This window comes from Abramis brama, assembly GCF_963993115.1.
Source record: "Abramis brama genome assembly, chromosome: 10".
Lineage (NCBI taxonomy): Eukaryota > Metazoa > Chordata > Actinopteri > Cypriniformes > Leuciscidae > Abramis > Abramis brama.
The window spans coordinates 521,662-548,388 of record NC_139972.1 but is presented as its reverse complement, the minus strand read 5'-3'; the positions used below and the strand labels follow the sequence as shown (position 1 = coordinate 548,388).

The following is a 26,727-nucleotide window of genomic DNA, read 5'->3' as shown; positions in this document are numbered from 1 at the left end:
ACGATTTTGTCCGTGTGACTTTTTTAAATGTTACTACTTGTTTCAGAACGTTCGGAGAACATTCAAAAGTAACATTTAGAAAACACTCAAAAGTAACATTTAGAAAACACTCAAAAGTAACATTTAGAAAACACTCAAAAGTAACATTTATAAAACATTCAAATGTAACATTTAGAAAACATTCAAATGTAACATTTAGAAAACATTCAAATGTAACATTTAGAAAACATTCAAAAGTAACGTTTTAAAAATAACGTTCCCATCATGTTTGAAGAATGGAATGTTCCCTTAACGTTCATACAAACATTTAAAACATGGACGTGTTGAAGGTTCAGAGAATATTCAGAAAGAACACATATTAATCTTGAACATTACATTGCATCATTCTTCAAACATTGTATTATTGTTATTAAAAGCAACATTCACACAAATTCACGGACAAATGCAAAAGCACTGGTCTTTTTAGGATATTATTTTTATCATTATTGTTCATTGGAATTTTTTGGGAGAATAAAAGCGAAACTGCAATTGATTGTTCGAATAGAGAAGATGCCAGACCGAGAATAAGAGTCTGAAGTGATTCATATAATGTGTATTAAAGGTTGATATTCGCAGGTGAAGTTTTGGGGCATCTGAGGTCCCGCCCCCCTCCTCCTCCTCCCCTCACGAGCACCGGATAAAACCGGGAGTCACTCGCACACACACACACACACACACACACAGCTCGCGACACCGTGAGCACACCCGAGCTCAGTCTGAGGAGGACGAGGACGCGCATTAACGGACCGTTATTATTGAATAAGAGTTTTTAACACAGGCCTATAACAGTGTTGACTTGTGTTTTGGTGAAGAGAAGGAACAGTTCGGTGAATCCCGAGGGATGGAGTTGCTGCGCGTGCTGTGGATTCTGGGATGCGCATGCATGTCTTCGGTTCAGAGCTCGCGCCTGAAGACGCCCGCGTTACCGATCCAGCCCGAGCGCGAGCCCGTCATATCTAAAGGCTTGTCCGGTAAGAGAACCTGCAAACACACACTCTCCAAACGACAGCTTTAACACTCTTACACATTAAGCTTTCAGAAAGAGAAGCCACAGAAGAGCATGCATTAATATTAAGACGCTTTGGATGTTAAAAGTTCTTGTGAAAAAAAAAGAAAGAAAAAGATATACTTTATTGTATTTAAAATATATTCCCTTTTTCAATAGTACATTGCAAATATACTAACAAAATGTTTTACTATCTTTTAATATATTATATTAGCATCATGCCTTTACCTGTACAATGCAACGTTTAAAACATTTTAAATTAATTGTACTTGTATATTTTCTTAAAATTCTGTTTCTTTTTTTAAAGTGTACTGAGCATATACTTTTCACTCAAATATAATACACTTATGGTTTATTGCTTGTATGTTTCGAAGACACTCGTAATGAATTTGTACTTATAACACAAATAAAGTACACTTTAATATCACTAATCAAGCATGTAACTAGTCCCGACACAGGCATATACTTGAAGTTGGTCCAATTTAGCTCACAAAAATACACTTACAGTTATGCTTTACTACAATTTAATTATAACTAAAATATACTTAGTACAAAATGAGTTTAGCACACTTCAAGTTAACTAATCATTAACACACTTGAAGTACACTGAAGTAGTCTGGCTGCAAGTATATGGTGGATCCATCAATACCTGTAAAGAACCTTTATGTTTAAGATATAGAGATTCTCCATTATTGGCTGTACAGGTTCTGGACGTGCTTTATGTTTAAGTGTTCGATGTTTCACTGTGGCTCTTCACATCTTTAAGTACATTGATGCTTTCTTAAAGGACTAAACCAGCAGTGAAACCATTTAAGAATCTTTCATTCCGGTTATAATGAGGAAAATGTTCTTTTGATTTTGAAATGTTGGATTGAATCGCAGAAAATGTCTTGTGATGCGACTGTTAAAGGAACATTCCCTTTTGCAAACATTATTGGAATGTTTCAGAGAACATTCAAAAGTAAAAAGTTTAGAACATCCAACTGAAACATTTCAGGAAAAACATTCCGTGAACGATGTATAAAGAACGTTTTGAGAACAAAAGCCTCCACAAATAACTTTATTCTCTATTGAAAGCCATCAATGCATCTGGTGTTTTAAAGAACCTCGAGCCCCAAACACTCGAATACTCTCCACTAGAGCCACATAAACACTATCACTTTCCAGAGACTTCATTTATCTCTGTAGAGCACAGGACAGTTTACGTGTGTGTCCTTGAAAGTGTTTAGCTTAACAATAAATTGTTTAATAGTCTGGCTCTGTAAACGGCCCTCATTCCAGATGCATTAAACACCAAATTTACTCCAATCTCTCATTCTCTCTTCAAAACAAAGCCGAGGAGATGTTTTGGTTTCCAGCGTTGATTTGGTTGGGAAGGAAAGAAATCGTGTTCACTGCTCGTTTTAGCTGGTGTTTTTGAAGGTTTGGCTCAAAAACGGCCGTTTGAAGCTGATTTGTACACATTCCCGATGCTCTCCCACACACACACACACACACACACACACACACGGACTCACGCTGCTCTTGTTTATTGTCTCATCAGGTTGCTCCTTCGGTGGCCGCTTTTATTCCCTGGAAGACACGTGGCATCCAGACCTCGGAGAACCCTTCGGTGTGATGCACTGCGTCATGTGTCACTGTGAACCGGTGAGCATCACACACACACACACACACACACACACTGCGTTTCCATGTGGAACTGAGGAACTTTGCACCATTGTCACTGAACAGAATCGAATCGACATTGAACTGAATAATGACACTATTGACTTTTGTAGAGCTGCTTTACGGCTAACTTTCTGCGGAAGTTCTTTCAAAGTTATGAACAAACGTTCTTCCAGTAACGATAATAGAATGTTCGTTCAAAGTTATCTGGTCTTTAATAATGTTCTCAAAACATTAGAACAAAAATATTATTTATACATCATTCATAGGTCGTTTTATTCTAAAGTGTTTCAGTTGGATTTTCGTCTAACATTTTTTAAATGTTTCTACTTGTTTCAGAACGATCAGAGAACATTCAAAAGTAACGTTCAGAGAACATTCAAAAGTAACGTTCAGAGAACATTCTAAAGGAACGTTCAGAGAACATTCAAAAGTAACGTTCAGAGAACATTCAAAAGTAACGTTCAGAGAACATTCTAAAGGAACGTTCAGAGAACATTCAAAAGTAACGTTCAGAGAACATTCTAAAGTAACGTTCAGAGAACATTCAAAAGTAACGTTCAGAGAACATTCAAAAGTAATGTTCAAAGAATATTCAAAAGTAACGTTCAGAGAACATTCTAAAGTAACGTTCAGAGAACATTCAAAAGTAACGTTCAAAGAATATTCAAAAGTAACGTTCAGAGAACATTCAAAAGTAACGTTCAGAGAACATTCAAAAGTAACGTTCAGAGAACATTCAAAAGTAACGTTCAGAGAACATTCTAAAGTAACATTCAGAGAACATTCAAAAGTAACGTTCAGAGAACATTCAAAAGTAACGTTCAGAGAACATAAAAAACATTGAGATAACATTCAAAAGTAACATTCAGAGAACATTCTAAAGTAACGTTCAAAGAATATTCAAAAGTAACGTTCAGAGAACATTCTAAAGTAACGTTCAGAGAACATTCTAAAGTAACGTTCAAAGAATATTCAAAAGTAACGTTCAGAGAACATTCAAAAGTAACGTTCAGAGAACATTCAAAAGTAACGTTCAGAGAACATTCTAAAGTAACATTCAGAGAACATTCAAAAGTAACGTTCAGAGAACATTCAAAAGTAACGTTCAGAGAACATAAAAAACATTGAGATAACATTCAAAAGTAACATTCAGAGAACATTCTAAAGTAACGTTCAAAGAATATTCAAAAGTAACGTTCAGAGAACATTCTAAAGTAACGTTCAGAGAACATTCTAAAGTAACGTTCAAAGAATATTCAAAAGTAACGTTCAGAGAACATTCAAAAGTAACGTTCAGAGAACATTCAAAAGTAACGTTCAGAGAACATTCAAAAGTAACGTTCAGAGAACATTCAAAAGTAACGTTCAGAGAACATTCTAAAGTAACGTTCAGAGAACATTCAAAAGTAACGTTCAGAGAACATTCTAAAGTAACGTTCAAAGAATATTCAAAAGTAACGTTCAGAGAACATTCAAAAGTAACGTTCAGAGAACATTCAAAAGTAACGTTCAGAGAACATTCAAAAGTAACGTTCAGAGAACATAAAAAACGTTGAGATAACATTCAAAAGTAACATTCAGAGAACATTCTAAAGTAACGTTCAAAGAATATTCAAAAGTAACGTTCAGAGAACATTCAAAAGTAACGTTCCCATAATGTTCCCTAGTTCATATAGTATGTTCCTTTAATGTTCACATAACCAAGAAACATTTAAAACGTTTGAATGTTCAGAGAACACTCAGAAATAACGATTTCGTAACTTAAAGGGGAACGCAAATGCAAGTGTTTTGTTTTGTTACCGCTGAAATTGAACTGCTGAATTCTGCAACACTGTTGCTTTCCTGTTTATAACTGTCCGAAGCAGCTCTGAAACAGTCTCTGTATTAACAGCTTGTGTGTTGATTCTTCTCTCTCTCTCTCTCTCTCTCTCTCTCTCTCTCTCTCTCACACACACACACTCTCTGAGCAGCAGAGGAGTCGGAGAGGGAAGGTGTTTGGGAAGGTGAGCTGCAGGAATATGAAGCAGGATTGTCCCGAACCGACCTGTGACGATCCGGTGCTCACTCCAGGACACTGCTGCAAAACATGTCCCAAAGGTATAAAAGGAGTGTGTGTTTTTCTGTGGACAAATGGAAACTGCGCTGGTGTGTAAAGAAATGATGGAAAGCTTGAGCGTGTGTGTGGACGGTCTCGAGCTCCTCATGTTTATGGATGCCGCTCTGGAACATTGACTCTGTTGTTGTACGTTGGTGACATCATGCGCTTTGGTTTCCATGGTTACAGGCGACACATCGAGGAAGGAGGCGGAGTCTTTGTTCGAGTTCTTCCAGGAGAAAGACGACGACCTGCACAAGTCGTACAACGACAGATCCTACGTCAGCTCTGAAGAGAACAGTCATCGAGACAGCGCGACCGGTGAGACTCCACACAACAAGATAAAATCTTTTTTTTTTAAATCACAATTTTTTTTATTTGATTTATTTTTTATCTACTTTATTTTTATTTAAATTGTTGTGCTTTATTTATTTATTTATTTATATTTTATTCTGACATTTACTTTATTTTATTTTTATGTACTTAATTTTTCATTTTTTGCTTTATTTATTTTTTTACTATTATTATTTATTTTATTTTTATTCAGAAACTTACTTTATTTTTATTTTTTATCTACTTTATTTTTATTATTATTATTTTAAAATTTACTTTATTTTATTTTGTTATTTTTTATTTTCTGCTTTATTTGAGTGATTTTGTTTTATTCTTCAGATTTCGTGTCTCTGCTGACGGGTGTGTCGGACTCTTGGTTGCCCAGTTCCAGTGGAGTCGCTCGGGCTCGATTCACTCTCTCTCGCACCAGCCTGACCTTCTCCATCACCTTCCAGAGGTAAAACACACACCACAGCCCATGTGTGTGTCTCTCGCCCGCCCTCGCTCTCTCTGTGTGTGTGTGTGTGTGTGTCTTGCCCACCCTCGCTCACTGTGTGTGTGTGTGTCTCAGGATCAACAGGCCGAGTGGAATCACCTTCCTGGACTCCGACGGAAACACTGCATTTGAGTTCAGGGTCCCGAGGGCCGACACGGACATGGTGAGTCGAGTCACCTTCATTAGTTGAGTCATTAGTTGAGTCACCTTCATTAGTTGAGTCACCTTCATTAGTTGAGTCATTAGTCGAGTCACCTTCATTAGTTGAGTCACCTTCATTAGTCGAGTCATTAGTCGAGTCACCTTCATTAGTCGAGTCATTAGTCGATTCACCTTCATTAGTCGAGTCACCTTCATTAGTTGAGTCACCTTCATTAGTCGAGTCATCTTCATTAGTTGAGTCACCTTCATTAGTTGAGTCATTAGTCGAGTCACCTTCATTAGTTGAGTCACCTTCATTAGTCGAGTCATTAGTCGAGTCACCTTCATTAGTCGAGTCATTAGTCGATTCACCTTCATTAGTCGAGTCACCTTCATTAGTTGAGTCACCTTCATTAGTCGAGTCATTAGTCGAGTCACCTTCATTAGTTGAGTCATTAGTCAAGTCACCTTCATTAGTCGAGTCATTAGTCGAGTCACCCTCATTAGTCGAGTCACCCTCATTAGTCGAGTCATTAGTCGAGTCACCTTCATTAGTCGAGTCACCCTCATTAGTTGAGTCATCGAGTCACCTTCATTAGTCAAGTCACCTTCATTAGTCGAGTCATTAGTCGAGTCGCCTTCATTAGTCGAGTCATTAGTCGAGTCGCCTTCATTAGTTGAGTCATTAGTCGAGTCACCTTCATTAGTCGAGTCATTAGTCGAGTCGCCTTCATTAGTCGAGTCATTAGTCGAGTCGCCTTCATTAGTCGAGTCATTAGTCGAGTCGCCTTCATTAGTCGAGTCATTAGTTGAGTCACCTTCATTAGTCGAGTCACCTTCATTAGTCGAGTCATTAGTCGAGTCGCCTTCATTAGTCGAGTCATTAGTCGATTAGTCGAGTCACCTTCATTAGTCAAGTCATTAGTCGAGTCGCCTTCATTAGTCGAGTCATTAGTCGAGTCACCTTCATTAGTCGAGTCGCCTTCATTAGTCGAGTCATTAGTCGAGTCACCTTCATTAGTCAAGTCGAGTCACCTTCATTAGTCAAGTCACCTTCATTAGTCGAGTCATTAGTCGAGTCACCTTCATTAGTCGAGTCATTAGTCGAGTCACCTTCATTAGTCGAGTCGAGTCACCTTCATTAGTCAAGTCACCTTCATTAGTCGAGTCATTAGTCGAGTCGCCTTCATTAGTCGAGTCATTAGTCGAGTCACCTTCATTAGTCAAGTCACCTTCATTAGTCGAGTCGAGTCACCTTCATTAGTTGAGTCGAGTCACCTTCATTAGTCGAGTCATTAGTCGAGTCGCCTTCATTAGTCGAGTCATTAGTCGAGTCGCCTTCATTAGCCGAGTCGAGTCACCTTCATTAGTCGAGTCGCCTTCATTAGTCGAGTCATTAGTCGAGTCGCCTTCATTAGCCGAGTCGAGTCACCTTCATTAGTCGAGTCATTAGTCGAGTCACCTTCATTAGTCGAGTCATTAGTCGAGTCACCTTCATTAGTCGAGTCACCTTCATTAGTCGAGTCGAGTCACCTTCATTAGTCAAGTCACCTTCATTAGTCGAGTCATTAGTCGAGTCGCCTTCATTAGTCGAGTCACCTTCATTAGTCAAGTCACCTTCATTAGTCGAGTCGAGTCACCTTCATTAGTTGAGTCGAGTCACCTTCATTAGTCGAGTCATTAGTCGAGTCGCCTTCATTAGTCGAGTCATTAGTCGAGTCGCCTTCATTAGCCGAGTCGAGTCACCTTCATTAGTCGAGTCATTAGTCGAGTCACCTTCATTAGTCGAGTCACCTTCATTAGTCGAGTCACCTTCATTAGTCAAGTCACCTTCATTAGTCGAGTCGAGTCACCTTCATTAGTTGAGTCGAGTCACCTTCATTAGTCGAGTCATTAGTCGAGTCACCTTCATTAGTCGAGTCACCTTCATTAGTCAAGTCACCTTCATTAGTCGAGTCGAGTCACCTTCATTAGTTGAGTCGAGTCACCTTCATTAGTCGAGTCATTAGTCGAGTCACCTTCATTAGTCGAGTCATTAGTCGTGTCGCCTTCATTAGTCGAGTCGCCTTCATTAGTTGAGTCACCTTCATTAGTTGAGTCACCTTCATTAGTCGAGTCATTAGTTGAGTCACCTTCATTAGTCGAGTCACCTTCATTAGTCAAGTCACCTTCGTTAGTCGAGTCGAGTCACCTTCATTAGTCGAGTCATTAGTCGAGTCGCCTTCATTAGTCGAGTCGCCTTCATTAGCCGAGTCATTAGTCGAGTCGCCTTCATTAGTCGAGTCATTAGTCGAGTCGCCTTCATTAGTCGAGTCGCCTTCATTAGTCGAGTCGCCTTCATTAGCCGAGTGATCATAAAAACGTGATCATCTTGACTGATGTTTAACTGTGTGTGTGTGTGTGTGTGTGATGTGCAGATCTGTGGAGTTTGGAAGAATCTCCCGAAGTCTCAGATTCGACAGCTGGAGGCGGAGCAACTGCGTGTTTCCATGACAACCGCTGACAACAAGAAGGAAGAGCTACAGGGAAAAATCATCAAACACAGAGCACTGTTTGCAGGTGTGTGTGTGATGTTTAACTGTGTGTGTGTGTGTGATGTTTAACTGTGTGTGTGTGTGTGTGATGTTTAACTGTGTGTGTGTGTGATGTTTACCTGTGTGTGTGTGTGATGTTTAGATTCAGACACGACCTTTCTGATGTGTTTTTGGATGCTTACGTTCATTTACGTTCGGTTTGTGTGACAGAAACGTTCAGTGCGATCCTGACGTCTGAAGAGGTGCATTCTGGGATGGGCGGAATCGCCATGTTGACGCTCAGTGACACCGAGAACAATCTGCATTTCATCCTGATTCAGCAGGGACTCGTTTCTCACGGGAGCTGTAAGTACACTCGTAGAGAAAATAATAAAATAAAATAAAATAACAAAATAAATATAAAACAATAAAACAAAAAAATATTAATAAAGCATAAAATAAAATAATCAAAATAAATGAAAAAATAATTAAATTAGATTTAAAAAAAAAAAAAAATAATAATAATAATAATAAAACAAAAAATAGTTCATTAAAATAAAGCATAAAATATAATAAAAATAAAATAAAAAGAAACAAAACAAAATAAAAATAATAATAAAATAAAATAAAACAAAAATAATAAATAATAAATAAATAAATAAAACAAAAAATAATTAAAAATAATTAAAGATAAAATAATAAAATATAATACCACAAAATAATTCAAATAAAATAACAAATAATAAAACAAAAATCTTTAAATAAAGCATAAAATAAAATAAAGTAAATTTAAAAAATATAATAAAAAAAATATATAAAAAATAAATAAAAATAAAAAATTAATTAAATAAATATTATTTAATAAAAACTGTATTTCATATTGTTTCAGCCTCTGCACAGATGCCGGTGAGAGTGAAACTGCTGTACCGACAACATGTGCTGAGAGAAATACGAGCAAACATCTCTACAGACGTGAGTGAAAACACACACACACACACACACACACACACACACATGCATTCACTGATCTAAAGGAGAACAAGCCATTTATTTCCAATGCTTTTATATTCAGTTAATTAGAATGAAAAGAAAACATCATTCACCTTTGACAACATCAAGTTCAGCGATGAATGTTAAGGAAACGTGTGCATGTTTTCTGGTGTGTGTGTGTGTGTGTGTGTGTGTAGGACTCTGACCTGGCTGAAGTCCTAGCGGATCTGAACAGTCGGGAACTCTTCTGGTTATCCCGCGGGCAGCTCCAGATCGCCGTGGAAACGGAAGGTCAAAACCCCCGTCAGATCTCCGGATACATTTCTGGGAAGAGATCATGTGACAGTGAGTGCAGCCAATCAGCAACTTACCTCATTAATACATAAACAGTTTAAATGCAGGAGTTTCTCCCATCATCAAAACTCATTTCCCCCGTACATTCATATTCTGCTCATATTTATGGCACAGATTAAAAAATAATTAAGGTAATTGCAACACTTTATCTCAAAATTGACGATTTTTTCCTATTCTGACTTTATTTCTCGCAATTCTGACTTTATTTCTCGCAATTGTGAGATAAAAAGTTGCAATTATCTTTTAAAATGTTTTATTCTGTGGTGGAAACAAGCTTCCATACATATTCATTTAATTTTCATCGTCTTCAAAACCAGTATATTGATCGACACAGCTTCATCATCATCATCATCATCATCATCATCATCATATTCTTCTGTTTCATATCACGACATCATCGTGTATCAGAGGAATAAAGCTCAACTTATTGATCATCAGAGATTCAATTGTTGCAGAAAAAATATATTTACACTATTACATTCCTCGGGTCACTAGCGACTAGGTCACACTATACAGTAAGGTTCATTAATTAACATTAGTTAACATGAACTAAGAATGAACAATACTTCTACAGCATTTATTAATCTTAGTTAATTTCAGCATTTACTAATACATTATTTTTATCAAAGGTTGTATTTGTTAACATTAGTTAATGCACTGTAAACTAACATGAACAAAGATTAACTAATACAGCAACTAATGTATTGCTCATTGTTAGCTCATGTTAGTTAATACACTAATTAATGTTAACTAATGAACCTTGTTGTGAAGGGCCACTTTCTACAAAAAAACCAAAATAATTAGAAAACAGATTTTTTCTTGTCATATTGTGTATAATGAATAGACTGAGGAACACTAGGGTAGTGAATGAGGTTGAAGGGTTAATCGTGCAGTAAAACACACACACACACACACACACACACACACACACACACACATCTCACAGGATTTACACCAGTCTCTGCTGTTTTTATCCCAGCTCATATTTCATCTTTGTGTCATGCTTAAATCATCTTGGCTATTTCTCAGATTTCATAGTTCATAATTATGATTGTGATTGCGAAGAGGTCAGGAATGCACAGCGATGTCCAGAGAGGCCAGAGTCGCTGTAGGATCAGTTACGCGTCGTTACACACACACACACACACACTCTGCTGTGCGACTCCAGCTGCTGCATTAACAGCGTGACGTTATGCGTGAGGAATTCAGACTCTGTTTACTCTACATCACAGTCGCCTCTCTTAACCTCACGTCACTCTGTGACCTTTGACCCTTCGTGAGTTCATGTGGGTTTAATTGTTTTCTCGCATGCAAAACTCGCCGTTCACTTTAGTGTTCTCTCACCGACAGGCTGATGAAAGTCATTTATTTCTTCATAGGTTCACATAATGCTAGTCAAGGTTTCAAGTTCTGCTACTGTAATTTTATTATACTACAACTACAACTTTATTGTAACAAAAAAACATTATCGAACTAAAATATAGTTCATTAATTTAATTGATATAAAAATAAGAAATTCGGTCATTGTTGATGAGTCATGAGTTTTTTCTGTCACATCATCAGATTTATTTCATGAGATGTTCCTGTTTCAGCTCTTCAAAGCGTGATGTCCGGCGGATCCGCTCTGACTCCCGGGAAAACCGGCGGCGTGGGATCGGCCGTCTTCACGCTCCACCCCAACGGCTCGCTCGACTACCAGGTGTGTGTGTGTGTGTGTGTGTGAGTGACTACCAGGTAACGACGCGTTCTGTTCCATCACGATCACTTCCGTCAGTCAGTCGATCGACCGGCGAAAAATTTACTTTTTCACTCACCGGCCAACTTGGCTACTTAGTTTTTAAGTTACCGGCCATTCAGAACGTCTTCTAGCCAAACAAAAATAAAGAAATGAACCAGATTAACTATGTCACAGCATATATATATATATGCATTTGGCGGGTGTTAATTTCAAACCCTGTATATGTATATATTAGGGATGCACGATTTATCGGCCACCATATCGGTATCGACCAATAAATGTTCATGTTTTTTATATTATCGTCATCGGCCTGATAAGAAAATTTGGCCGATATATTAAAGCCAATAAATAATGGATTATTTCCTTTAGCCGAGACTAATAAGTAACCCGCCAAACCGGCTAGTGATTAGACAGCGCTACCCGCCACAGTTGATTTGTACCCGCATTTGTTGTGTGTTAATTTGAAGCCCCGGTCTGTGTGTTCTCGGCAGGTTCTGGTGGCGGGTCTGACCAGCGCGGTGGTCGGCGTGACGGTGGAGATGAAGCCGCGGCGGCGCAGTAAACGCAGCGTTCTGTACGACATCACGGCGGACTTCAGCGCGGGTGTGGGTGAGCACGGTGGGGACGGCAGGGCGGCGGGGAGCCTCAGCCGTGTGGAGGCCAGACACATTCACATGCTCCTGCAGAACGAGCTGTTCATCAACATCGCCACGGCACAGCAGCAGGAGAGCGAGCTGCGCGGACAGATACGCATGCTACCGTACAACGGACTCGACGCGCGACGCAACGGTAAGAAGCGCTGAAGATAGAACGCTAATGTCTGACACTGGGTTAAAAACAACTCAATTTGGATTGTTTTCAACCCAAGGGCTGGGTAAATATACAGTCTAAAAAACAATGGGTTGAAAACAACCAGCATAATGGGTTGATTTAACCCAGTATAGTTGATTCATTTTTGCTATAATACTAGCTTTATTTTATTTTACTTCATACACAATATGTCTACAGATTAACTGAAATACTCTAAACTTTTTTAAAAGAGTCGAAACAACCACTGGCTTGCATGATCATTCCTTTATTTTAAATCATATTTTACAGTATAGTATATTTTATATATTTTTTAATACATATTGCCAACATTTAAGCTCGTTTAACAAATATTAGAAGTAAACATTTAGAAGTAATTGGAGTGTAATGGCCCAGTCTCTGTTGTGCCGTCTCCACTGTAACGCACTGGATCTCGTGAGCTTGTGTTCGGCGGAGGAACTTATAACTCCAGACGCCGTCCTGCGTTTCACTCGCAGCTGAAATATGACTGACTCCATAACCTGTCCATAAACAATCAGTGGACAGTTCTGAGAACATATTTTAACATCATATGTAATTATATTCTGTATATATTTGAATAAAATCATAAAATGTTATGCAAGGCATCAGGCGTTTCACAAACCTGTATTTTACCGAAGACCAATTTGACGGAGCTGCACTGCTCTCTCCTGAAGAGGTCACAAAAAGCCAGCGATTAATAACTCAACACCTGGGTTGTTACGTCTGACCCAGGATCTGGGTAACACAAGAACAACACCCAAACACTGGGTTGTTACGTCTGACCCAGGAGCTGGGTAACACAAGAACAACACCCGAACACTGGGTTGTTACGTCTGACCCAGGAGCTGGGTAACACAAGAACAACACCCAAACACTGGGTTGTTACGTCTGACCCAGGATCTGGGTAACACAAGAACACTACCCGAACACTGGGTTGTTACGTCTGACCCAGGATCTGGGTAACACAAGAACACGACCCAAACACTGGGTTGTTACGTCTGACCCAGGATCTGGGTAACACAAGAACACTACCCGAACACTGGGTTGTTACGTCTGACCCAGGAGCTGGGTAACACAAGAACACTACCCGAACACTGGGTTGTTACATCTGACCCAGGATCTGGGTAACACAAGAACACTACCCAAACACTGGGTTGTTACGTCTGACCCAGGATCTGGGTAACACAAGAACACTACCCAAACACTGGGTTGTTACATCTGACCCAGGATCTGGGTAACACAAGAACACCACCCAAACACTGGGTTGTTACGTCTGACCCAGGAGCTGGGTAACACAAGAACACTACCCAAACACTGGGTTGTTACGTCTGACCCAGGAGCTGGGTAACACAAGAACACTACCCAAACACTGGGTTGTTACGTCTGACCCAGGATCTGGGTAACACAAGAACACTACCCGAACACTGGGTTGTTACGTCTGACCCAGGATCTGGGTAACACAAGAACACGACCCAAACACTGGGTTGTTACGTCTGACCCAGGATCTGGGTAACACAAGAACACTACCCGAACACTGGGTTGTTACGTCTGACCCAGGAGCTGGGTAACACAAGAACACTACCCGAACACTGGGTTGTTACGTCTGACCCAGGATCTGGGTAACACAAGAACACGACCCAAACACTGGGTTGTTACGTCTGACCCAGGATCTGGGTAACACAAGAACACTACCCGAACACTGGGTTGTTACGTCTGACCCAGGATCTGGGTAACACAAGAACACCACCCAAACACTGGGTTGTTACGTCTGACCCAGGATCTGGGTAACACAAGAACACTACCCGAACACTGGGTTGTTACGTCTGACCCAGGATCTGGGTAACACAAGAACACGACCCAAACACTGGGTTGTTACGTCTGACCCAGGATCTGGGTAACACAAGAACACTACCCGAACACTGGGTTGTTACGTCTGACCCAGGAGCTGGGTAACACAAGAACACTACCCAAACACTGGGTTGTTACGTCTGACCCAGGATCTGGGTAACACAAGAACACTACCCAAACACTGGGTTGTTACGTCTGACCCAGGATCTGGGTAACACAAGAACACTACCCAAACACTGGGTTGTTACGTCTGACCCAGGATCTGGGTAACACAAGAACACTATCCAAACACTGGGTTGTTACGTCTGACCCAGGATCTGGGTAACACAAGAACACTACCCGAACACTGGGTTGTTACGTCTGACCCAGGATCTGGGTAACACAAGAACACTACCCGAACACTGGGTTGTTACGTCTGACCCAGGAGCTGGGTAACACAAGAACACTACCCGAACACTGGGTTGTTACATCTGACCCAGGATCTGGGTAACACAAGAACACGACCCAAACACTGGGTTGTTACATCTGACCCAGGATCTGGGTAACACAAGAACACTACCCAAACACTGGGTTGTTACGTCTGACCCAGGATCTGGGTAACACAAGAACACTACCCAAACACTGGGTTGTTACGTCTGACCCAGGATCTGGGTAACACAAGAACACTACCCAAACACTGGGTTGTTACGTCTGACCCAGGATCTGGGTAACATAAGAAATCTACCCAAACACTGAAAAAATGACCCAAAAGGCTCAACCCAGGAGTTGGGTAGAAAGAATAACCAAAGATGTTTTAGAATGTGATACTGATTTGATTATTAATGAATGTTGTCTTGATCTGCAGAGCTGCCGGTTCCTCTGGCGGGTCAGTTCGTGTCTCCTCCGGTGCGTACAGGCGCCGCGGGTCACGCCTGGGTCTCGGTGGACCAACAGTGTCATCTACACTACGAGATCGTGGTCAACGGCCTCAGCAGGAGCGAAGACGCCTCCATCAACGCTCACCTGCACGGACTGGCTGAGATCGGCGAGATGGACGACTCCTCCACCAATCACAAGAGACTTCTGACGGGCTTCTACGGCCAACAGGTAAACCAATCAAGAGACACAATTCAGCATGGTTATAATTAGGGTGTTAGGTATCGTTTGAATTTTAACAATTCCGGTTCCGATTTCGATTCTGCTTATCGATTCCTAATTTCTATTCCAATAAGGTAAAAATAAAAACTTAGATATCATTCATATTTAGTCTTATTGCAAAACATGTAATTGTATCTGAATATCATGAACAGAAATCATCAGGCTGAAGAACTCTTACATAAGGAACATTTGCTTGTGTTCAGTGAAGAACGAGTGAATTTTCTCAGTCTTCTGTTGTTTGATTAGTGTTATTATAGAGCAGGAATATTAGTGTTATTATAGAGCGGGAATATTAGTGTTATTATAGAGACGGCAGGAATATTAGTGTTATTATAGATCGGGAATATTAGTGTTATTATAGAGCGGGAATATTAGTGTTATTATAGAGACGGCAGGAATATTAGTGTTATTATAGAGCGGGAATATTAGTGTTATTATAGAGCGGGAATATTAGTGTTATTATAGAGACGGCAGGAATATTAGTGTTATTATAGATCGGGAATATTAGTGTTATTATAGAGCGGGAATATTAGTGTTATTATAGAGCGGGAATATTAGTGTTATTATAGAGACGGCAGGAATATTAGTGTTATTATAGAGACGGCAGGAATATTAGTGTTATTATAGAGCGGGAATATTACTGTTATTATAGAGCGGGAATATTAGTGTTATTATAGAGCAGGAATATTAGTGTTATTATAGAGACGGCAGGAATATTAGTGTTATTATAGAGCGGGAATATTAGTGTTATTATAGAGCGGGAATATTAGTGTTATTATAGAGACGGCAGGAATATTAGTGTTATTATAGAGACGGCAGGAATATTAGTGTTATTATAGAGACGGCAGGAATATTAGTGTTATTATAGAGCGGGAATATTAGTGTTATTATAGAGCGGGAATATTAGTGTTATTATAGAGCGGGAATATTAGCGTTATTATAGAGACGGCAGGAATATTAGTGTTATTATAGAGACGGCAGGAATATTAGTGTTATTATAGAGCGGGAATATTAGTGTTATTATAGAGCGGGAATATTAGCGTTATTATAGAGACGGCAGGAATATTAGTGTTATTATAGAGCGGGAATATTAGTGTTATTATAGAGACGGCAGGAATATTAGTGTTATTATAGAGCGGGAATATTAGTGTTATTATAGAGCGGGAATATTAGTGTTATTATAGAGACGGCAGGAATATTAGTGTTATTATAGAGAGGAATATTAGTGTTATTATAGAGACGGCAGGAATATTAGTGTTATTATAGAGCGGGAATATTAGTGTTATTATAGAGCGGGAATATTAGTGTTATTATAGAGCGGGAATATTAGTGTTATTATAGAGCGGGAATATTAGTGTTATTATAGAGCGGGAATATTAGTGTTATTATAGAGACGGCAGGAATATTAGCGTTATTATAGAGAGGAATATTAGTGTTATTATAGAGACGGCAGGAATATTAGTGTTATTATAGAGCGGGAATATTAGTGTTATTATAGAGACGGCAGGAATATTAGTGTTATTATAGAGAGGAATATTAGTGTTATTATAGAGCGGGAATATTAGTGTTATTATAGAGCGGGAATATTAGTGTTATTATAGAGCGGGAATATTAGTGTTATTATAGAGCGGGAATATTAGTGTTATTATAGAGCGGGAATATTAGGCTGCTGTCACTTTAAGAGCTGCACGGATCCAATATACTGATACACATGAACACAGAAAACAGAGTCTCTCGGACTTCAATGGTTTAAAGTCATATTGAAATGCTCACAAAGGAATCGGTTAGAGGAATCGAAAAATGTATTTTATAAGTATCCGATTCCTGACCTCAAGCATTTAATTCCAGAATTGATTTATAATGTAAACTGCGTGATTGCAGCACAACAAAACGTTTTTCTTTGGCCAGAAGCACAATCATGCTGTTGTTTATTGGATACTTTAAAGGGATTGTTTATAAAACAAAGCTGGTGTTTTCTCAAATGAGCTGAAACCAGTTTAATTCTGTTTTACGTAAAGATTGTCCGTCTCGTTTGCACAAAGCTTGAAGTGTCTCTGTCTTCTAGGCTCAGGGTGTGTTGAAGGATATCAGTGTCGAGTTGTTGAGGCATCTGGACGAAGGCATGGCTTATATTCAGGTCAGCACCAAAATGAATCCAAGAGGAGAAATACGAGGACGGGTGAGTACACACACACACACACTGATTGACTCGCAAACACTCTCACACACACACTCTCACTCTTACACACACACACACACTCTCTCTCACAAACACACACACACACACACTCTCTCTCACAAACACACACACACACTGACTGACTCGCAAACACACTCACACACACACACTGATTGACTCGCAAACACTCTCACACACACACTCTCACTCTTACACACACACACACACTCTCTCTCACAAACACACACACACTCTCTCTCACAAACACACACACACACTGACTGACTCGCAAACACACTCACAAACACACTCTCACTCTTACACACTCACACACACACACACACACTCTCTCTTTCACACACACACACACAAATATTGATTTAATTTCATTTATTTAATAAATATATATTTATACTGTTAAGTTTTAGTTGTGTATTTTCCTTTATCTGAAGTAACAGAAGGTGTTAGTTTCAGTAAAGTACACAACCCTTGGTTGACTCTCCTCTGTGTTGTCCAGATCCAGGTCCCCAACAGCTGCGAGTCGGGCTCTCGGGGGGAGGTGGTGGAGGAGGACGAGTTCCACGAGCTGGTGTTCGTGCGCGACCCGGCGGAGCTGAAGAAGGACCCGCACACATGCTTCTTCGAGGGGGAACATCACGCACACGGGTCTCAGTGGACCCCGCAGTACAACACCTGCTTCAGCTGCTCCTGCCAGGTACACACACACACACACACACACACACCCCGCAGTACAACACCTGCTTCAGCTGCTCCTGCCAGGTACACACACACACACACACACCCCGCAGTACAACACCTGCTTCAGCTGCTCCTGCCAGGTACACACACACACACACACACCGCAGTACAACACCTGCTTCAGCTGCTCCTGCCAGGTACACACACACACACACACACACACACACCCCGCAGTACAGCTGCTCCTGCCAGGTACACACACACACACCGCAGTACAACACCTGCTTCAACACAGCCTCAGCCGTAACACACACCGCCTCAGCCGTAACACACCGCCTCAGCCGTAACACACCGCCTCAGCCGTAACACACACCGCCTCAGCCGTAACACACACAGCCTCAGCCGTAACACACCTCCTCAGCCGTAACACACACCGCCTCAGCCTCAGCCGTAACACACACCGCCTCAGCCGTAACACACACAGCCTCAGCCGTAACACACACCGCCTCAGCCGTAACACACACCGCCTCAGCCGTAACACACACCGCCTCAGCCGTAACACACACCTCCTCAGCCGTAACACACACCGCCTCAGCCGTAACACACACCGCCTCAGCCGTAACACACACCTCCTCAGCCGTAACACACACCGCCTCAGCCGTAACACACACAGCCTCAGCCACACACCGCCTCAGCCATAACACACACCGCCTCAGCCGTAACACACACCGCCTCAGCCGTAACACACACAGCCTCAGCCGTAACACACCTCCTCAGCCGTAACACACACCGCCTCAGCCTCAGCCGTAACACACACCGCCTCAGCCGTAACACACACAGCCTCAGCCGTAACACACACCGCCTCAGCCGTAACACACACCGCCTCAGCCGTAACACACACCGCCTCAGCCGTAACACACACCTCCTCAGCCGTAACACACACCGCCTCAGCCGTAACACACACCGCCTCAGCCGTAACACACACCTCCTCAGCCGTAACACACACCGCCTCAGCCGTAACACACACAGCCTCAGCCACACACCGCCTCAGCCATAACACACACCGCCTCAGCCGTAACACACACCGCCTCAGCCGTAACACACACCGCCTCAGCCGTAACACACACCGCCTCAGCCGTAACACACACCGCCTCAGCCGTAACACACACAGCCTCAGCCGTAACACACCGCCTCAGGCGTAACACACACCGCCTCAGCCGTAACACACCGCCTCAGCCGTAACACACACAGCCTCAGCCGTAACACACACCGCCTCAGCCTCAGCCGTAACACACACCGCCTCAGCCGTAACACACACAGCCTCAGCCGTAACACACACCGCCTCAGCCGTAACACACACCGCCTCAGCCGTAACACACACCGCCTCAGCCGTAACACACACCGCCTCAGCCGTAACACACACCGCCTCAGCCGTAACACACACAGCCTCAGCCGTAACACACACCGCCTCAGCCGTAACACACACAGCCTCAGCCGTAACACACCGCCTCAGCCGTAACACACACCGCCTCAGCCGTAACACACACAGCCTCAGCCGTAACACACACAGCCTCAGCCGTAACACACACAGCCTCAGCCGTAACACACACCACCTCAGCCGTAACACACACCGCCTCAGCCGTAACACACACCGCCTCAGCCGTAACACACACCGCCTCAGCCGTAACACACACAGCCTCAGCCGTAACACACACAGCCTCAGCCGTAACACACACAGCCTCAGCCGTAACACACACCTCCTCAGCCGTAACACACACCGCCTCAGCCGTAACACACCGCCTCAGGCGTAACACACACCGCCTCAGCCGTAACACACCGCCTCAGCCGTAACACACACAGCCTCAGCCGTAACACACACCGCCTCAACACACGGCGGTGTGGGTATACTGAAGTAGTCTGGCTGCAAGTAAACTCAGCATATTTAGTTTGTTCACCAGTGACCGTCGCTCATTATGTGTGTGTGATGTGTTTAATCTCTGCAGAAGAAGACGGTGATCTGTGACCCGGTGATCTGTCCTGCGCTCTCGTGTCCTCACACTCTCCAGCCTGAAGACCAGTGCTGTCCGGTGTGTGACGGTGAGTAACGAGACAGCGCTGTTAACACTCACCCTTCCCTCGCGGGTCAAAATGACCCCAAGCCCTAAAAATATACTTCATTTTTAATTTTTGTCCTTATTTTATTTCATTTTGAATGCATTTTTTTGTTATTTTTTTATTTTGTTTACCTTTAAATTACTAGATTTGATCAATAAATAATAATTTAAGGACATTCCTCACATTCATTCAACTTGAATTCTAAATAACTCACAATTTCATGCCTAAACCTTTTAATTTAGCTCAAAATGTCTTTGCTGACCTCTTGTGGAAAAATAATAATATATCATGATATTTCATGACTCTAGATGGCCTTATAGCTCTATATGGAGCAAATGAGCTGTTCCGCTGGGTCCTAAAGTCAGAAGTAATTTTTTGGCAAAGTTTTAGCATTTTTAGTTTGAATTTTGAGCATTTTTAGGTTTTTCTATGTGAACTGAAGGATTCCTCGCATTCATTCATTCCTAAGGGGGTCAAATTGACCCATGAGGGAAGGATTTGTTACTGTTTTAAAATTTCATCCACAAAACTCCTCGTATCCATAATTATTATTGTTTTGTGTATTCGTGGTTCAAGTGTGACAAACGTCCTGGGGTCTTGGACCCCTCTGATGAACACTACATTTTGAATGTTTAATGTGTGCTATAAAGTTTGTGTTTTAACACTGTTTTTGATTTCTGTCAACAGAAAAGAAGGAGACCAAAGAGACGACTGTTGTAGAAAAAATAGAGGAAGATCCAGAAGGTGAGTTTATATTAAATCAATACATATAATGTAATATTGCAACTATTATTTTAAATACGCATCTGGTTGGAAGTGTATAGTAAGATGTTTATTTCTCCTTTCAGGCTGTTATTTCGAAGGCGATCAGAAGATGCACGCACCGGGAACAACATGGCATCCGTTCGTCCCACCGTTCGGGTACATCAAGTGTGCCGTGTGCACCTGCAAGGTGATTTAACACACACTACAACTCACGACACGAGTACTTTATGATGTAGTTATGAACAAAAATACCAAATGTGGACTCAGACATTACAGTTTTTTTCAACTGTGCTTACACACAAAGTCCTTACTTGTTACACAATTTCTGAAACCTGACAGTCAAACACCAGACACACACACTGCATCTGCAAAACCAAGCACTAAATCTCGGCCTTCGAGTTTTCAATTTCATAAAACACTTTTTGCAAACCATAACACACACTTCTCTACGTAACACACAACAATCTAACAGGAAGAATCTTGATTTTCTTTTTCAAACACAACTTATCAAAACACCACAGTAATTCATCAGAGCCTCACACACACACACACACTCCTCACATGTGCAAACACTCTTTACCAGCCAATCATGGCTTTAGAATAAAGGTCAAAGGTCGAGTTATAGGTTGTTCGGACTGTGTAATACTGTATTCACAACTACAAATGCTTACAGTAACAAAATTTATAGTTTGGTTTCAATCTTGCTTTCGTGTTTACCGTGAATTTTTCAACATCTCTGCCAAATACTTTCAGTCTTGATCAGAAATGTGTGTGAAAGAAGAGCTTTAGGTTTTGAATAACTGTGTGTATATGATATATCCAGAAATATAATATCATGGCAAAAGTGTTTGCAACGTAAGACAAATGTTTGCTTTCGAGATGTGTTTGTGATATTTTGAAAGCAGTGCTTCATTTTGCAAGAAATGTGAGGCATTTTGCATTTTGTGTGCAATTTTTGGATTTGTGTGTAAAGTTTAAAAAAAAAGAGGCAAAGTTTTGAAAATGTGTGTAAGCAGTTGAAAAAAGCAATGTATTAACGGTTACCGTGATTGTCTGGTGCGTCACAGGGCTCCACAGGAGAAGTGCACTGCGAGAAGGTGACGTGCCCGCCCCTAACCTGCAGTCGACCAATCAGAGCCAACCCTTCAGACTGCTGCAAGGCGTGTCCTGCCGAAGACACGCCCCCTCTGGAGGACGAGGAGATGATGCAGGCCGACGGAACGCGCCATTGCAAGTTCGGCAAAAACTACTACCAGAACAGCGAACACTGGCACCCGAGCGTCCCGCTGGTGGGCGAGATGAAGTGCATCACCTGCTGGTGTGACGTGAGTCTTCTGCGCTTTATTGCTTTATTTTATAAACTTAGAATTCTGAGAAAAAAGTAGAAATTGCGAGATATAAACTCAGAACTCAAGAGAAACTCATAATTGCAAGATATAAACTCAGAATTGAGAAATAAACTTAGAATTCCAACAAAAAAGTAGAAATTGCGTGATATAAACTCAGAACTCAGAGAAAAAAGTAGAAATTGCGAGAAATAAACTCAGAATTGAGAAATAAACTTAGAATTCCAACAAAAAAGTAGAAATTGCGTGATATAAACTCAGAATTCAGAGAAAAAAGTAGAAATTGCGAGAAATAAACTCAGAATTGAGAAATAAACTTAGAATTCCAAAAAAAAGTCGCAATTGCGAGATATTAACTCAGAATTGAGAAATAAACTTAGAATTCCAACAAAAAAGTCGCAATTGCGTGATATAAACTCAGAATTCAGAGAAAAAAGTAGAAATTGCGAGAAATAAACTCAGAATTGAGAAATAAACTTAGAATTCCAACAAAAAAGTAGAAATTGCGAGATATTAACTCAGAATTGAGAAATAAACTTAGAATTCCAAAAAAAGTAGAAATTGCGAGATATAAACTTAGAATTCAGAGAAAAAAGTAGAAATTGCGAGAAATAAACTCAAAATTGAGAAATAAACTTAGAATTCCAACAAAAAAGTAGAAATTGCGAGATATAAACTCAGAATTGAGAAATAAACTTAGAATTCCAACAAAAAAGTAGAAATTGTGAGATATAAACTCAGAACTCAGAGAAACTCATAATTGCAAGATATAAACTCAGAATTGAGAAATAAACTTAGAATTCCAACAAAAAAGTAGAAATTGCGTGATATAAACTCAGAATTCAGAGAAAAAAGTAGAAATTGCGAGAAATAAACTCAGAATTGAGAAATAAACTTAGAATTCCAACAAAAAAGTCGCAATTGCGAGATATAAACTCAGAATTCAGAGAAAAAAGTAGAAATTGCGAGAAATAAACTCAGAATTGAGAAATAAACTTAGAATTCCAACAAAAAAGTCGCAATTGCGAGATATAAACTCAGAATTCAGAGAAAAAAGTAGAAATTGCGAGAAATAAACTCAGAATTGAGAAATAAACTTAGAATTCCAACAAAAAAGTCGCAATTACGTGATATAAACTCAGAATTCAGAGAAAAAAGTAGAAATTGCGAGAAATAAACTCAGAATTGAGAAATAAACTTAGAATTCCAACAAAAAAGTAGAAATTGCGAGATATTAACTCAGAATTGAGAAATAAACTTAGAATTCCAAAAAAAAGTCGCAATTGCGTGATATAAACTTAGAATTCAGAGAAAAAAGTAGAAATTGCGAGAAATAAACTCAAAATTGAGATATAAACTCAGAATTCCAACAAAAAAGTAGAAATTGCGAGATATAATCTCAGAATTGAGAAATAAACTTAGAATTTCAATAAAAATGTTGAAATTGCGAGATATAAACTCAAAAATTGTGAGAAAAGTCAGAATCAATAGATAAAAAAAGTCACAATTACCTTTTGTATTCCACCGTGTAATATTCCAGAGCATGTAGAGATGTGAGTTAACAGCATGACTAACGTCTCTGGTCGTTCCAGCACGGCGTGACGAAGTGCCAGCGGAAGCAGTGTCCGCTGTTGAGCTGCAGGAACCACATCCGCCGAGAGGGAACGTGCTGTCCCGAATGCATAGGTAAGCTTAAGCTCTGATCATAAACACTTTAAAGACGTAAACTGAACCCTGAACACTTTAACCCTCTGGTGCGCTTCGCAAAAATGTCAGATTTTACTTTTTTTTTTTTTTTATGAAATGAATGTACTATTTTTTAGTTCAATAATGTTTTTTATTTAATATTTTGTATTTTTAGGGGATTTTAAGAAACTACATTATATTTTCGCTGTGTTTATAATCCATTTATTCACTTTTTGAGCATAGACCTGAAAATTACATTTCCAGCTTAAACTGGTAAATCTTGAACGCTTTAGAGCGACAGACTGAAGTTTGATCTCTTCAAAGACGACACTTGGCAGATTATTGCTGAAGTTAGAAAAGTTAAAAAAAAAAAAAAACTTAAAAAAAGTTACAGAATTTTACATTTAGTGTTATGAAAAAATGTGCAAAAATACTATTTTCAATTTTCATATGAAATAAATATTTTCAAAAACACATTTTACTCTAAAACTGTGAGAAAATCAAAGCCATAAATCTAAACAAGTTGTGTTTCAAATGTGAGGTTGATATCTGATAAATGATCTTTCAGTGAGATGATGTTCGGCTGCAGTACCAAACGCTTCCACTAGAGGAAACTCTCTCATTCATTTCCAATGCGTCATTTCTGACCGCGAGAAACACAACTGTGAATATTGTATCAGGACCATTTAACCTGTTCATATCATGTCCATGATTTTTTATGTGTTCACACAGCAAGTGCAGTTTCGTATCATTCCGATGATGAAAAAATAAAAAAATAACACATTTGAACATTTTTGGTCAAAAGTGAGGGTCGACATAAACTAAATCCTGAACAATACCTCTTTGTTTTACAGAGGACTTTATGGAAAAAGAAGAAATGGCAAAGATGGTGGAGAAAAAGAAAAACTGGAGACACTGACACTTTCCTCAACGCTCACCATCCTCCTGTTCTGAGATCAGGCCGTCTCAAACCCGCACAACGGGACGCCTGAGCACTGCACAAACACACCAGCGCACCAACCAGAGGAAGAGCTCCAGGACACACAGAATGTAAGAAGGAAGTTTGAGAGAAAGTGGTTCTGAAGAGTCAAAAACAGAAGGAGAATGAATCTCGGCTGCTGCAGTTGTTTCCCGTTGACTGATTTTCTCACGGGAAAGTTTGTTTTCATTTCGTTTGCGTATTTGTCTTGGTGCAAAACATCAGACACTCGTACTAAGATTGTACACATCATCATCATCATCATCATACCTCTAAATGTGTGCATGTGAGCACAACGTAAAAAATACGCTTCTCAACAAAATGCACATTGCAATCTTTCATAATGCACATGTGACTCAAATCCCAGCCAATCAGCAGGACTGTTGTGATGCATCTGATTGGAGATTCGCCCTGTGGGAGGGGCTTGCCATGGGGGCGTGGTTTATAATGCTCATCAACATAAGCCCCGCCCACTTATGTTCCGCTGCACCTGATGTTGTAAGTCTGTTTGCTGGTATATAATATTTTATGGCTATTTTCTTTCAGTATTTTGATGGTTATTATGAATATTATTGCATTTTGTATTGCATATTTATTAAGGATGAATAAACAATAAAGTTTTAAAATTTATGTTGTCATAAAAGAAGCATGTCGTATATTTTTCTCTCCGCACAAACACCTGTTTGACATGATGACGTTTAACCCTCTGGTGCTCTTCGCGTCGAAAACGACAGAAATACTTTTTTATTTCAATTAAATTAATGTACTATATTTTTGTTCAATAATGTTTTTTATTTAATATTTTGTATTTTTAGGGGATTTTAAGGTACTACATTATATTTTCGCTGTATTTATAATCCATTTATTCACTTTTTGAGCATAGACCTGAAAATTACATTTCCGGCTTAAACTGGTAAATCTTGAACGCTTTAGAGCGACAGACTGAAGTTTGATCTCTTCTAAGACGACACTTGGCAGATTATTGCTGACGTGAAAAAATATTTAAAAAGTGAACTTACAGAAAAAGTTACAGAATTGTATGTGTATTGTTATGGAAAATGTGCAAAAAATACTATTTTTAATTTTTATATGAAATATATATATTTTTAAAAACATGTTTTACTCTAAAACTGTGAGAAAATCAAAGCCATAAATCTAAACAAGCTGATGAAACAATAAATGATCTTTCAGTGAGATGATGTTCGGCTGCAGTACCAAACGCTTCCACTAGAGGAAACTCTCACATTCATTTCCAATGCGTCATTTCTGACCGCGAGAAACACAACTGTGAATATTGTTTTCAGGACCATTTAACCTGTTCATATCATGACCATGATTTGTGTGTGTGTGTGTGTGTGTGTGTGTGTGTTCACACAGCAAGTGCCAAAACCTTAACCAAGTTCTGTACCATTCTAATGAAGAGGAAGAAAATAAAAGTAAAGGTTCTCTGTCAGAAATGACCGAAGAGCACCAGAGCAACTGCCTTTATCAGGAAAAGTGAAAATATCTTTAGATCTTATTTCATGCATTTAACCTAAAATGCAACTGGTTTGTGGGTTTACAGAAATACACCATTCCTCTATCTCCGTCTACTTTTCCCAGAAGCCCTTCTGAGGGTGTTGAACCCAATAATCCCACGAGGAAAGTCGCCACTGGTCAATCGACTGCAATTGTGCTAAATGTCGTTCTGGAGGTTTTCCTCATCTTCCTTCTGTTCCCACTTTAGTCTCGCAACTTTCCCTCTGATTAATGCGCCGGTCATGAATGTTTCT

The 26,727-nt window shown here is 40.1% G+C and overlaps 1 protein-coding gene across 2 annotated transcripts; it reads left to right on the top strand.

Moving 5' to 3' along the window:
• The first annotated feature begins 705 nt into the window (after window positions 1-705).
• Window positions 706-25,594, top strand: chrd (chordin). 2 transcript variants are annotated; one of them, XM_084127288.1, is made up of 21 exons: window positions 706-1,010; window positions 2,589-2,692; window positions 4,684-4,810; window positions 4,998-5,129; window positions 5,481-5,598; window positions 5,713-5,800; window positions 8,196-8,337; window positions 8,523-8,657; window positions 9,181-9,263; window positions 9,479-9,626; window positions 11,228-11,334; window positions 11,865-12,162; window positions 14,894-15,135; window positions 17,252-17,323; window positions 17,883-18,080; window positions 20,068-20,161; window positions 20,867-20,923; window positions 21,028-21,131; window positions 22,012-22,269; window positions 23,883-23,976; window positions 24,831-25,594. In XM_084127288.1, exons 1-21 carry the CDS (start codon window positions 881-883, stop codon window positions 24,893-24,895), a joined length of 2,796 nt encoding a protein of 931 aa, XP_083983414.1. In that variant the 5' UTR covers window positions 706-880; the 3' UTR covers window positions 24,896-25,594. The 2 variants fall into 2 exon arrangements, with proteins under 2 accessions (XP_083983414.1, XP_083983413.1); XM_084127287.1 differs by having other exon boundaries at window positions 17,252-17,365.
• The last annotated feature ends 1,133 nt before the right edge of the window (window positions 25,595-26,727 follow it).